The sequence below is a fragment of the Neoarius graeffei genome, chromosome 2 (genome assembly GCF_027579695.1).
Source record: "Neoarius graeffei isolate fNeoGra1 chromosome 2, fNeoGra1.pri, whole genome shotgun sequence".
Lineage (NCBI taxonomy): Eukaryota > Metazoa > Chordata > Actinopteri > Siluriformes > Ariidae > Neoarius > Neoarius graeffei.
In genome coordinates this window covers 40,084,959-40,100,115 of record NC_083570.1, presented here as the reverse complement: position 1 = coordinate 40,100,115, position 15,157 = coordinate 40,084,959, and the positions used below count along the sequence as shown (strand labels likewise).

The 15,157-nt window shown below is 43.0% G+C and overlaps 1 protein-coding gene across 2 annotated transcripts in view; it reads right to left on the bottom strand.

The window, feature by feature from the left end:
- The window catches only part of galnt14 (UDP-N-acetyl-alpha-D-galactosamine:polypeptide N-acetylgalactosaminyltransferase 14 (GalNAc-T14)), a 61,157-nt gene that overhangs the window by 2,017 nt on the left and 43,983 nt on the right, over window positions 1-15,157 (bottom strand). For both annotated transcript variants that reach the window (XM_060907692.1, XM_060907701.1), the window contains exons 9-14: window positions 13,278-13,381; window positions 12,801-12,927; window positions 8,673-8,765; window positions 8,014-8,097; window positions 7,707-7,842; window positions 1,369-1,488 (exon numbers count right to left, since the gene is read on the bottom strand). In XM_060907692.1, the coding sequence (XP_060763675.1) occupies window positions 1,369-1,488; window positions 7,707-7,842; window positions 8,014-8,097; window positions 8,673-8,765; window positions 12,801-12,927; window positions 13,278-13,381 (664 nt within the window). The remainder of the gene's footprint in view (window positions 1-1,368; window positions 1,489-7,706; window positions 7,843-8,013; window positions 8,098-8,672; window positions 8,766-12,800; window positions 12,928-13,277; window positions 13,382-15,157) is intronic.

Genomic DNA, 15,157 nt, shown 5'->3' with positions numbered 1-15,157 from the left:
TGTTTAACTGGGTTCTCTTTATCTACTTTTAGGACTTGTGTGCAAATCTGATGATGTTTTAGGTCATATTTATGCAGAAATATAGAAAATTCTAAAGGGTTTACAAACTTTCGAGTACCACTGTACACATTAACAAAGAAGGATTTTTCCTATGAGTTGGAAAATTATCCATCCGTTGAGTTCCCAGGCATGTCAAACTACCTGGTGCTACAGACATCATTCTAAATGGAGAAACAAATGAAAACCTGGAAGAGCATAGAGGTGTACAACTTTATATATGTGGCTGGGATAAAGATCTGGGGATCAGGAAACTACAAGATAAATCCTGTATCGTTTATGCCCGGGTAAGTAGGACTTTTGAGGCTTTTTGTACGTGTCTTTGCAATGATTGCTAGGACACTACAAGTTTTAGTATCGGGTGTAAACAAACCATAGCTGCTCAATTCTCAATCCTCCCTGCTCTTCTCTTCCACGTAAATTATTCACAAAGATCCACAGAAACCCCTTTAAAGACCTGGGTATTGGTGAAACAGGATATAGAAGTTATCATGGCTCACTGTAACTGCATGGCAGGGAAAGCTGTTTCGTGCTGTTAACTTGTCAGCTCTGCTTTTGTGATTACGTGGATCGTCTCGATTATCTTATTTCTCTAGTTCAGTGTAGGAGCCCAATCTACATCATCATCCTTGTACAGATTGCTAGGACATCCTGATAAATAAAGTGAAAACATACGTTAGTTAGTTTACAATATGGCGAACATGATCAAACAGTAAACAAAAACACACCTGAGGACTTTAGCATCTCCTGAACTTCAAAACATCACAAAATAATGGAAAATCGCAAGAAAAGTGATTTGCGAGTCCAAGCAAAATAAATCAGAGGAATTTACAAACCTTTCACAAAGTGATCACTGCAAACTTGAGCGTTCTTCGACTCCGCTCCCTTCCATCGCAGCGAAAGGTTCAAGAGCCACCTTTTTCGTCATCTTTTGATAAAATCCTTTGCTCATTCACCCTTTTTTTATCACTTCACGGAGAACCCAGAAGAAACTTTTCAGTTTCACAATTTGTTTGATTCGAACAGCCCAAAACAACGCAAGCATAGGGCATTTTAACGAATAGCAAGGCACCCCAGGGATAGTAACGCTTTGTGAACAGTGAGCTTAGCTGACCACCACTTCATGGCTTGCATATCTAATGAGGCGGATGTAACGTCAGATGCAACCCACCTATAGTGCTGATCAGTGGAAATTACTCTGACAATCATCTTTCTTTCCACAATTCACTAGTAGTCATTATTATTCAAATCCCTGTATTTCAGATATCCAGGTTTAGACCTGAATAAATAAACTTTTCCTGAAGGTGGTACCTGTTTGCTGTCGCTGATATTGCAGGGCACAAGCAGAATCTGTGCGGCAGGCATTGTGGTAGAGACAGACAGGCAGACGTGCTGTTGGCGAATCTGCTGTCCATGTGTATAGATCCACTCCTGAAAGGATGCATTTGGGAATGCTGAATATGAAAGCATGTTCTGAACTTGGGATGTTGATTAATTACATTTATTTAACACCTGTTGATTCAGGTTGACCAGCATGGTCCAGATCAATACGCCACCCTATTGTTAAACATAGTTTCAAAGAGCAAATTCTAGTTCTTTGTTATATTTAGTTTACATTCCTCCTGCCCTATTGTGTTTACGTTATCTGTAGTGCCAGCTACTGTCTACTTCCATGAGGCTTAAGTAAATACCTGATTATGATAATCAGAGTTTAACATGAAGGTGGAAGGCAGCAGGATGCCTGTAATATGTGGTCTTATAATTGATATATAGTTGACTAATTTAAATATGCTTTTGAGAAAGAGACCCTGACAATGATATATTTTTACTGTTGTGTTATAGAGGTTCGGTTACTGTAGCCGAGATGCTGAAACAAATCTATTATTCTATTACAGCTTCCACACCAATTACTAAACAAATAACATTAGAACCACAATGTGTGATGAATTAAGTTACACTGAACAGAAACAAATAATTTGCTCGTGCCTGTAGTTTATTATTCCTGATGAGAAAACACATTTAAAGTGTTTAAATTAAGAATATAAGGATTAAGTAGGTACTAGAGGCAGTAGGATTCCAGTGAGTATAGAAGTAAGGGCAGATTAGTGGGGTCAGATGAGTGCAGAGTGTTTAAACTAATGAATCTAAAAGTGTTCCTGCTGAGTGACTGCATGTATGCATTGTTTCTGTTCTTTTAGATGCAATAAAGAGAGACAATGCACTTACCGGCTCAATGTTTCTCTTCACTAAACTAAACGGTTCAATCCTCCCAATTAATTATTCAGCAATTATTCCTACAACAATATTTATTATTCAATAAATATTACAAATTATTTCATATCCATGGAAAAAAAGGAAAGTGTGTCAGGAGCTACATACAGTATACTGTAAGTCAACAGTATATACAGTATATTCTAAGTCTAAGGCAGGTTCTAGGAGTCTGTGAGGTTAAACATAGCACCAATGGAGCATTTGCATGTGACGTCACAGCCGATCCAGATTGTGACAGACGCCATTTTGTCGGTCAAACGCCATTTTCCGCCTTCTACTTCTACCTTTTCTTCTGGAAAACCCTACTATATACAATTCTACTACAACGGCTGCGGCTACAAGCTCTCCCTACCTGTGCACGTTGTTTGTGTGTATTTTTGCGTGTTGTTCGTCTGTACCGGACTTCAATATCCACTATAACCGTATGGACTTACTGGACATTGGTTTCCAGCAGAAAATGATGGTTTGTAGCGATTTCCATCGCATGCACAACATTCCGGACGAGATAGCGAGACCAGCGGGGTCTCCGTGGATTGTTATCGGAAGCAAAGCGAAGGAGGCGGCGCCGGGAGCGGAAGCAAAAGCGAGGCTGCAGAGCTGGCCTGTTGACTAAGCTCAGAAAACAGCCACCCAAATCTCCACTGCCAAGCCTCTACCTCTCCAACACCAGATCCATGGTAAACAAGATGGACGACTTGGAATTACAGCTGGAATTACCTTATTCTATTCTATTCTATAATCGGCTGGTCAGTGCTATACTCAATACTTAAGTGACTTACCCGTCCAATGAGGATTGTTATTTTCTTGTTTACAAGATGCCACATCTGAGTCGCTGACAAATCCTGAATTTCTGTAAAGATAACTGTGCAGAGATTTATAAGCATGCAGTGCTTCACCACTGAACAGCGAGGGAAAGTTAATGAGGTAATTATACACGTCTGGGTATTCCGCTGGCAGTTCAAAATCCACTGACACGGTCGTGAAAACTCCGTCCGGTAAGCCATAAGGGTCACTAATCTGTAGATCGTTTATTTTAGACATATATCTAATTATCTGTTCATTAGAAAAATGAGCCATGTGGTCCGTCGGTTGAAATTGAGCCATTCTGTACACGAGTGCAGCAGTATTCAGCTGTGTTTTCTACCGACAAGATGGCGGCTGTGTACTTTCCGGTCACGTGACTGCAAGATCTCTATTCCACCACAAAACATGCTAACATGGCTAAAAATTTATTAAATGTAGCACTAGCTCATGGGTACTGTTCAATTGAAATTGTGTTTTCATTTATCATTATTGGGTAAAACACACACACACATACAGTGCCTTGCAAACATATTGATCCCCCTTGGTGTTTGTCTTGTTTTGTTGCATTACAAGCTGGAATTAAAATGGATTTTGGGAGGTTAGCACCATTTGATTTACACATGCCTACAACTTTAAAGGTGCACATTGTTTTTTTATTGTGACACAAACAAGAATTAAGATAAGAAAACAGAAATCTGGAGTGTGCATAATTATTCACACACACACACACACACACACACACACACACACACACACACACAAAGTCAATACTTTATAGAGCCACCTTTTGCTACAATTACAGCTGCAAGTCTCTTGGGGTATGTCTCTATTAGCTTAGCACATCTAGCCACTGGGATTTTTGCCCATTCCTCAAGGCAAAACTGCTCCAACTCCTTCAAGTTAGGTGGATTGCATTGGTGTACAGCAATCTTCAAGTTATGCCACAGATTCTCAGTTGGATTGAGGTCTGAGCTTTGACTAGGCCATTCCAAGACATTTAGGCCCTGTCCACATGGCAACGGATTCAGGTGAATCTGATAAAATTTTTTATTGTTTCGGCCTGGCGTCCACACGGCACCAGCGTTTTGGGCGCCCCAAAACGAAATCTTTTGAGAACGGGTTCCAGAGTGGAAAAATCTGGCAACGGAGCCGTTGCGAAGTCGTCTGGATGAGTAGAATGGATTTGTTTACGATGACGTCACAACCACATGTGCTTCACGCCGGGTAGAAGTGTAACAAACTCGATGCGAGTTGTCAACAAATCCTATAACTTGGTTCATGAAACACGCTTACAAAATATTTTCACTGTGAATATTTATTGTGTAATGGTGCAAAGTGAGAGAGAGAGAGAGAGAGAGAGAGAGAGAGAGAGAATAGCCCTTAGGGCAGAGTCAATCCCGCCAGCAAAAATAGGGAAAAAAAAGGAGCGATCTCACCTCTTCAGATGTTGGTTTAAGTCCGACAATACATTCCTCAAAAAGGGCATAGAAGAATAAAGTAATCCATCAACGTGTAGCATTCAATTTATTCCGGACCATTAAAGAATTCTGGAGGATATCAGAATGTTGGCGTACCAGCTTCCATCTACCCCTGTTCATTCCTCTTTCCGCGTCTCCATTCAAAAAACGAGCACGTGATTTAAAGGGACTATATCCATAGGATAGGGAGTGAGAAAGTGTGTGTGTGTGACAGTGACAGGGATAGTCACTGTGCGCATGCGCAGTTATGCGCATGCGTCTACTTCTATTGTTATGGTGTCTCCGATGGGGCCGTCTTACAGCGCACCTAGAGGTGTGGCATGTGTATTGCATCGTTTTCAGCAAGCGTTGCGTTGCCATATGGACCTGAAATTTAACTGATCCATTGCCCATGTGGATGCGATATTTAAAAAAAAAATCTCGTTGCCGTTGTCGTGTGGATGTAGCCTTAAATGTTTCCCTTTAAACCACTCCAGTGTAGCTTTAGCAGTATGGTTAGGGTCATTGTCCTGCTAGACCGTGAACCTTCATCCCAGTCTCAAACCTCTGGCTGACTCAAACAGGTTTTCCTCCAGAATTGCCCTGTATTTAGTGCCATCCATATTTCCTTCAGTCCTGACCAGCTTTCCTGTCCCTGCAGATGAAAAACATCCCCACAGCATGATGCTGCCACCACCATGCTTCATTGTAGGGATGGTGTTCTCAGAGTGTTGGGGTTGCGTCAAACATGGCATTTCCCATGATGGCCCAAAAGATCAATTTTAGTCTTATTTGACCAGAGAATCTTCTTCCATGTGTTTGGGGAGTCTGCCACATGCTGTTGGGCAAACTCCAATTGTGTTTTTTTAAGCAATGTCTTTTTTTCTGTCCACTCTTCCATAAAGCCCTGCTCTGTGGAGTGTACAGCTTAAAGTGGTCCTATGGACAGATATTCCCCTCTCCGCTGTGGATCTTTGCAGCTCCTTCAGTGTTATTTTTGGTGTCTTTGTTGCATCTCTGATTAATGTCCTCCTTGCCCGATCTGTGAGTTTTGGTGGGCGGCCTTATCTTGTCAGGTTTGTAGTGGTACCATATTCTTTCCATTTTGCTATAATGGATTTAATGGTGCTCCCTGGGATATTCAAAGTTTGGGATATTTTTTATGACCCAACCCTGATCTATACTTCTGCACAACTTTGTCTCTGACCTGTTTGTAGTGCTCCTTGGTTTTCATGTTGCTTGCTTAGTAGTGTTGCAGAGTCAGGGTCCTTCCTGAACAGGTTGATTTATACAGACATCATGTGACAGATCATGTGATACTTTGACTGCACACAGGTGGATCTTAATCAACTAATTATGTGACTTATGAAGTGAATTGGTTAGACCAGCTCTTATTTAGGGGTTTCAAACAAAAGGGGGTGAATACTTACGCACACTCCAGATTTCAGGGTTTTTTTTTCATCTTAATTATTGTTTGGGTCACAATAAAAAAACAGTGCACACCTTTAAAGTTGTAGGCATGTTGTGTAAATCAAATAGTGCTAACCCCCCAAAACTCCATTTTAATTCCAGCTTGTAATGCAACAGAACAGGACAAACACCAAGGGGGATGAAGACTTTTGCAAGGCATTGTACACACACACACACACACACACACACACACACACACTGCCTAGATTAATAACCTGAAGTGGTGTGGTTCTGTTTGCCACAGGTAAGCACACAAGCTTTTTCTCACCTCAACTTGTTTCACTCTTGTCCCGGTATTTTGCTGTCTCATTACTACTCTCTGGTGGTTCTCTTCTCTTCATCAGACACTTTTGCCCCATGCTGAACCAAGTGCTGCTGCTCCTTTCCTCAGGCTTTGCCATACTGGGGAGTTGCATGGGTTCCTAGGCTAGCATCCCAGCCTAGCTTCTAGTGACTACTCCCACCAGAACTTCATTCTGCAGCCATAACCCTGCCTCTGATACTGCTGCCTCTGCTCTCCATTTCTTGCTAGCCTTTACTGTTAATCCTGACCCAGAGATTTTCCAGATGTTTGAGTTGCTCTACTGCAGCACCTCCCTTGCAGACTAGATCTTGAACTCGTCCTTTTTGGACTTAAAAGGGAGCAAAAGTTTGCAGATTTTGCCATCGAGGTTGATGCTGCTCAGGCTCCTTGGCAGATCTAGCCATCTCTCTATGACTAAGATGGTGGAGAATGCATTGAGGAGCAGTGTCAACAGGATCCTTGGCAGTATCCCATGCTGCTACATTGAAGCCTTGAACTTTCCTGGAAGACCTGTTTTGTCTTTCCCCTTCAGCCACCCCTCCAGTTCCTCACAGCAGTTCTTGACTTCCAATGTATCTCTGTGGCTGTTATTGAAGGTTTTCCCCAGACTCTTCATTGGCTGCTTCAAGATAGTAGGTATTTGTGATCTTGAAATTGAGAAACAGAACTTGTCCAAGACCCTTCTCTTCTTTAACACCAATGTCCTGGATTTTGCAGGCTTAAAAGACATCTTTGCCCATCCATTCAGGATTCAGATCAATGAAAATCCCTCTGACCTTAGGAGCTGACTCAGCGATCACTGTAAGGCTATCAGTAAAGGTATGAACTGGTGGTTGGCAAATTCCTAACTTGGATTTTAGATCTCTGGACCTCTGGTTCAAATTACTTCATCATTCAGATGTTACTGATCCTGTTTAGATACTGACTGAAATCACTATAGTCCAGGATAAAGTCTGTCACTTTGGCTGGGACATGATGTCTCTCTAATGGCTCCTCAATCAGCAATGTTGGGCCTCAAGCCATAAGTGCTGACCTGGTCTAGCCATTAACATTACTCCAAATGCTACTTACACTGGCCTGAATATGCACAAAAAAAAACCCTCACTCACTCTACCATAGGGCTCAGCCCATTCTAACGTGTTCCAATGTGTTGTGCAATATATGATAAGAAGATCCACTAGGGTTTTTTTTGTTTTGTTTTTTTAGTTCTGCATTTTTAATTGTCAGCATACAACTGAATAGTGTGAATAATGATACTTTATTTGTGTTACTGGGTAGCAAGTACTGCATCACCTTTAACCACAAACTGCCAGTGTTTGGCAAACCCGGTGTCTCTGTCATACCTGGTTGGCAGTTTTGGTGCTGATGCATGGGGCAAGCATGAGCACTGGAACATCCTGTCCCTCAGCTTGCTGAGCTTCAAGACAGTTCTGCCTTTGCTGGATGACTCCAGATTTTGAGTGTGAATTATCTGGAACTCTGGAACAGAACAAAGTATGCTACTTATTTTCCCACTTGCTTGTCAAAATTTGCATGGTAATTAATAGTTCTGTAGAGACAGAATCAATCATCACTCCCATCAAAACATGCAAAACCAGTTGGAGACAGGGCCAATTAGACATATACAGCAACGCACAATAACACACTCACTTGAGCTCTGGATAGACATTTTCCAAGTACCACTGAAAGGATTTGCATTTCAGACTCTTTCTTAGCTCTTGTCTACCATGAACACTGCCAAGAAACAAGAGAGGAAACATTTTACATATCATAACACACAGAGATCCCTTTTCCCTCACACCATGTTCACACAGTTGTAGAGGCTCTGATCATTTTCAAGCATGTTTTATTTATTTACTGCTGAATCGTGCAGCACAAGATCCTCTGAAACTAGGAGCAAAAATAGTGCTGAGAAACAGCGAATAAGAGTCAGGGAGGAAATCAAATTCTTTTGCTGTCATTTGCAGCAGATTTCTGATGTCATACCCAAAGACTGTTAGGAACAGTAAAAATAAAAACAAACATGACATGATTGCTGGTAGTGGACAATGTAAAAATAGTTGCCTTTTTTGCAATAGTTTTTGCAATAGTTGCCTTTTTTGCCAGTTCTCTTTGCAGAACAGGCAATTCTCACTGCCCATGTCTCCCCAACCAAACCTTCCCCTTATTTCTCAACTTTTATAATTTCTCTTTTTTCTTGTTTCCAAACAAAATAATTAAGTCACATCATAGACACCTCTTGCACTTATTTTCATGAGAAAGTGGAATTTAATGATCAGGCATGTTTTACAGGTTTTGATTTGACTCACTCTCCATAGGACTTGCCCCTGGCTGCTGGTCGAGCAGAGTAATAGAAGATTTTAAACTCATCCATCCACACCTCAGCAGTACGTCTTGTGTTCCTGAAACCAACATCACCACAACTGTAATTGATTTTAGCCAAATGATATTGAGTACCAATCCTCGTGACCCTATTCACCAATCATTTTGTGCTTACCTGCTCTAAACCTGGCATGAAAGTGGATAAGTGGAAATAGGTGTTGTAATTGCAGTCACAAAGGTTTCGAGTATTTTCTCCACTTGGTGGTGTCTTGAGCAGATTTGTACAATTGTGGCAGTAAATCGTAGCTAATTACTTTACAGATTTAAGTACTGTAGTTTTTATGATGTTGATTATGACTGTGTATTAAAATGTGTAAATTATTTTGTATATGAATGTAAGATGTTTTGAACTTTCCCATCATGCACGATTGCACGTGACCTGCTACTTCCTGTTGAGCATGTATGAATGAATGGACGTCCGTCAGTTTTGTAGCGTGGTTTGAAGTAAGTTTGAAGAGTGAGCTACTCGATAAGGATAACAAGGTCAGCCGTAATATCCCTCTTAGTCTGCAAGCAGGCAAAAGTGGTATGTTATTTCTCATCTCATTTTCTCTAGCCGCTTTATCCTGTTCTACAGGGTCGCAGGCAAGCTGGAGCCTATCCCAGCTGACTATGGGCGAAAGGCGGGGTACACCCTGGACAAGTCGCCAGGTCATCACAGGGCTGACACATAGACACAGACAACCATTCACACCTACGGTCAATTTAGAGTCACCAGTTAACCTAACCTGCATGTCTTTGGACTGTGGGGGAAACCGGAGCACCCGGAGGAAACCCACGCGGACACGTGGGTCTCCATGCAAACTCCACACAGAAAGGCCCTCGCCGGCCACGGGGCTCGAACCTGGACCTTCTTGCTGTGAGGCGACAGTGCTAACCACTACACCACCGTGCCGCCGGTATGGTATGTATATTTTATTATTTTTTAGAACATTTAAGATTGTGTTTATGAACATAGGATTGATTGCTGTATGTATGTTATTTATTTCTATCTAGTTCTACGGTGTTTTGGTGTCTGTGTTTGTCGGAGCAATAAAGAAACATCAGTGATAAAGAACCTGGGCCTTGGATTTGTGACTAAGGGCGGTATAGGTGTTTTAAACTTCAATTGATTCATGTTGATTAAACTGACCAGTAAAAAAAGCATCGCAAGTACAAACTGCCAACATCTCACATTTAAATACGTCAAGTGAAAATGAAAGCGCTACCAAGACTCCACTAGTGTCTTTTATAACTGATACAAGAACAATACAGCAAATAACCAGAATGTTAGGAGTGAAATGTGGGACGGTTACCTTTACAATTAAACTTCAATTAGTACTGTATTTGTTGGTCATTAAAATAAAAAAAATAGCAGTGATGGTGAAGGTCCCTGTTACATGGCTGAGACCAAGGATACAGGAATTCGGGGTGCTGAGTGTACTGCAGTACCCCTGACTTTTCGGATTCCTTTAACTGCAAATATGGCTGCAGCTGTTCAGTAATAACAACAGGTTATATTGATAAACAAAAAAGAGTAGTTATTGAGTATATATATATAATCTCCTTCTCACCCCCGGCGGGGGGTGGTATCCATGTCATCCTCAAGCTCGGGTCCTCTACCAGAGGCCTGGGAGTTTGAGGGTTCTGCGCAGTATCTTCGATGTTCCTAGGACTGCGCTCTTCTGGACTGAGGCTTCAGATGTTGTTCCTGGGATTTGCTGGAGCCACTCTCCCAGTTTGGGGGTTACTGCCCCAAGAGCCCCCACTACCACAGGGACCACGCAACCCTTGACCTTCCACATCCGTTCCAGCTGCTCTTTCAACCCTTGATACTTCTCAAGTTTCTCATGTTCCTTCTTCCTGATGTTAGCGTCAGCTGGGATCGCTACATCTATCACCACCACCCTCTTCTGCTCTTTGTCCACCACCACTATGTCCGGTTGGTTAGCCAGGATCTGTTTGTCAGTCTGGAAGCTGAAGTCCCACAGAACCTTGGCCCTGTTGTTCTCAGCCACCTTCTGTGGTATGGCCCATTGGGACTTGGGTACTTCTATTCCATACTGGTTGCAGATGTTCCTGTATACTATCCCAGCCACTTGGTTGTGCCTCTCCATGTACGCTGATCCAGCTAGCATCTTACACCCTGCTACTATGTGCTGGACTGTTTCAAGGGCTTCTTTGCACAGTCTGCATCTTGGGTCTGATCTACTCTGGTAGATCCTGGCCTCTATGGCTCTTGTGCTTATGGCCTGTTCTTGTGCTGCCATGATTAGTGCCTCTGTGCTGTCTGTCAGTCCTGCATTATCCAGCCACTGGTAGGATTTCTTGATATCAGCCACTTCCTCTATCTGACGGTGGTACATGCCATGTAGGGGTTTGTCCCTCCAGGTTGTCTGTTCCTCCTCCTCTGCACTCTCATCAGGGTTCTGCTGCCTGAGACATTCACTTAGCAGTTCATCCTTTGGGGCCATCTTTCTGATGTATTCTCGGATTTTCGATGTTTCATCCTGGACTGTGGTCTTGATGCTCACTAGCCCTCGGCCTCCCTCTTTCCACTTAGTGTATAGTCTCAGGGTGCTGGACTTGGGGTGGAACCCTCCATGCATGGTGAGGAGCTTTCTAGTCTTGATATCTGTGGCTTCTATCTCCTCCTTTGGCCAGTTTATGATACCAGCGGGGTATCTGATGACTGGTAGTGTGTACATGTTGATGGCTCGGACCTTGTTCTTACCATTCAGCTGACTTTTCAGGACCTGCCTTACTCTCTGGAGGTATTTGGCTGTGGTTGACTTCCTTGTGGCCTCTTCATGGTTTCCATTAGCCTGTGGGATGCCAAGGTACTTGTAGCTGTCTTGGATATCACCTATGTTGCCCTCTGGTAGGTCAATCCCCTCAGTCCGGATCATCTTGCCTCTCTTTGAGACCATCCGGCCACACTTGTCCAATCCGAATGACATCCCTACGTCATCGCTGTAGATCCGGGTGGTGTGGATCAGCGAGTCTATTTCTCGCTCGTTCCTGGCATACAGCTTGATGTCATCCATGTAGAGCAGGTGGCTGATTGTTGCCCCACTACGGAATCGGTACCCGTAGCCGCTCTTCGTGATGATCTGACTGAGGGGGTTCAGGCCTATGCAGAACAGCAGTGGTGATAGCGCATCTCCTTGCTATATGCCGCACTTGATGTTGGCTTGGGCAATGGGTTTTGAGTTGGCCTCTAGGGTTGTCTTCCACATTTCCATTGAGTTCTGGATGAAGGTCCTTAGGTTCCTGTTGATCTTATACAGTTCCAGACATTCCAGTATCCATGTGTGTGGCATTGAGTCCTAGGCTTTCTTGTAGTCAATCTAGGCAGTGCACAGGTTGGTCTGTCTCTTCTTACAGTCTCGGGCAACTGTTCTATCGACCAGTAGCTGGTGCTTGGCTCTTCTGGTGTTACTGCCAATTCCTTTCTGTGCCTCGCTCATGTATTGAGCCACATGCTTACTCATTTTTGCCGCAATGATGCCTGACAGGGCCTTCCATGTTGTGCAGAGACAGGTAATTGGCCGGTAGTTGGATGGGATGGGTCCCTTCCCTTCTGATAGTACAGTGGTAATGCACACTGACTACGACGCGGGAGATCGGGGTTCGAATCCCAGTCGGAGCAAAACATCATCCAGTAAGGGTCCTTAGGCAAGACCCCTCATGATATATCAGCCTACCTCAGGAATGAGTGAAGACATAACTGATAGAGTCACACCGGCTCAGACGTCGGCCAGGTCAACAAGGTCTGCGTCAGTTGCTAGGGAACCAGGGCAAACTGATGAGAAATGGGCTACTGGAACAAGACATCGATGGATGAGGACAGAAAATACGGAATTGCTGGAATATATATAATTCCTCTTATACTACAGTGATTAGGAGTACAATTTATTAATAAATGACACATGACACAGTTATTAAAATAAGTATTAAATTTGATAATTTGATAAACCTCATCTCTCTACTGTGCGTTTGGTTACACATAATGTTATGGGCTAGTTAATGATTATGTAAGTGTGAAAGTGTGAATACTGCTGAAGGGATCTTACTTAATATAAGTATTGGCATTGCCATCTGGAAAGATGTATGGGTGTTTCTTGCGGAAAACATGGCCAACTCTACTGCATGGAACAATCTCCAGACTTCCCCCACACATCCACACTCTGAATGACAACTCTGTGGGGAGGTGAAGATACCAAGAATGTATTAGTATATATTTACAGCAACATTTAGTGCTAAATTAATTGCATATGAATTGTGCAAAACATGAAAAGCAAAAATCAGTACTGGTAGAACAGGAAATTGTTCATGCCTACAGCAAATGAAGGCAGTTTGACCCCCCCAAAAAAGCTCTGAATAACTGTACTGTTATATTCACAGAGCTGTTATTCAAATAAATTAGAACAGATGATGTAGAAACAAACTAGTTTATCAAACTAAAATAATTACAGAGAATGAGGACAATCAGGATAAATCATGGACTCACAGGATACCATGAACACACACACACACACACACACACACACCAAAGTTCTCTCCTCCCCAGATATCCATGGCTGTGTCATATTTCCCCAGGTGGTTGAACCAGGATTTGTTGATTGCAAAGAGCCCTCCAGGAAGAACGGGTGTCCTGGGGATTTCAGGATATTGAAAAATGATTAAAAACTCTGCAATACTGCTGGAATAATGATCATTTCACAGTTGAGTTCGACATTTAAACTATTTCCACTAAACTGGCCAGAGGTCTGTTTACCTATTCTGATGTAAGATCAATAACGTACTGCACATAAGTCATTGGTAAGGGAATGTGTCACTGAAAATGAATTGGAAAGATTGACTGATAAAGATGATAAAGGAGAAGTGCTGCTTTGTGCAGCTAACAAGTGTCACAAATAATGCAGAAACTCCAAGTTCGCAGCAGCCTCCAAACATGGCCGCCGCAAACTATATCTTCCAGCAAGCTCCACACCACCTTCTCTCTCCTGAATTCTAATTAGTGCCACACCTGGTCTACATTTCCCTATCTCCATCCATCCATCCATTATCCAGCAAGCTGGAGCCTATCCCAGCTGACTATGGGCAAGAGGCAGGGTACACCCTGGACAAGTCACCAGGTCATCACAGGGCTGACACATAGAGACAAACAACCATTCACACTCACATTCACACCTACGGTCAATTTAGAGCCACCAATTAGCCTAACCTCCATGTCTTTGGACTGTGCGGGAAACCGGAGCACCCGGAGGAAACCCACACAGACACGGGGAGAACATGCAAACTCCACACAGAAAGGCCTCCGTCGGCCGCTGGGCTCAAACCCAGAACCTTCTTGCTGTGAGGCAACAGTGCTAACCACTACACCACCGTGCCGTCATTTCCCTATGTCCACCAAGCATATTTAAAACACTCATCTACCACCTGTTCATTGCGAAGTATCACTCAGCGTTTTCATACCTGACTGTGCCAAGCCTTTGTCATTCTGCTCTGCTTTACTCTGTTTACAATTCTGCTTCTGCCTTTCCTGACTTTGAGCTTTGCTCTGCCTCTGACTGCCCCTCGCATGACCCTCTTTTCCACAACTGCAACCATAAGCCTTCTGCTTTTCTGACAAGAAGTTGTAGCCAGTGAAGTCTTACTCATCTCATCTCATTATCTCTAGCCGCTTTATCCTGTTCTACAGGGTCGCAGGCAAGCTGGAGCCTATCCCAGCTGACTACGGGCAAAAGGCGGGGTACACCATGGACAAGTCGCCGGGTAATCACAGGGTTGATACATAGAGACAAGCAACCATTCGCGCTCACATTCACACCTACAGTCAATTTAGAGCCACCAATTAACCTAACCTGCATGTCTTTAGACTGTGGGGGAAACCGGAGCACCCAGAGGAAACCCACACAGACACGGGGACAACATGCAAACTCCACACAGAAAGGCCCCCGTCAGCCACTGGGCTCGAACCCAGAACCTTCTTGCTGTGCCGCCTTCAAAAATTATACAATAAATAAATGATTGTCCAATCTGGCCTTACTCAACAGCCTAAATACTAACAATACTGTACATATCATTTGTATTCAGAGATCAGATGCTGCTTTCAAAATTGTGTGACAACTCAGAAATGACTAAAATTCCTACGGTGTCAGACTGGCAATGCCGACTACTGCACTCTAAGTACAGGCTTTTCCTGTGGAAAACAGGCCTCTTCTGTATCAGTCAGCAATTACACAGACCTCTGTCGGCATGTAATGATATACTGTGTGATGATAAATTGCAGTGCAAATTTATAACGATTCAAATCAGTGAGATAAAAAATGAATCATGATTATTTTTAGGCTGTGTAATCTCTTAGTTTTTCCTAGCTGTAGTTTCGTTGTTTAAACAGCAGAGGTGCAATAATGTACAATAGAGT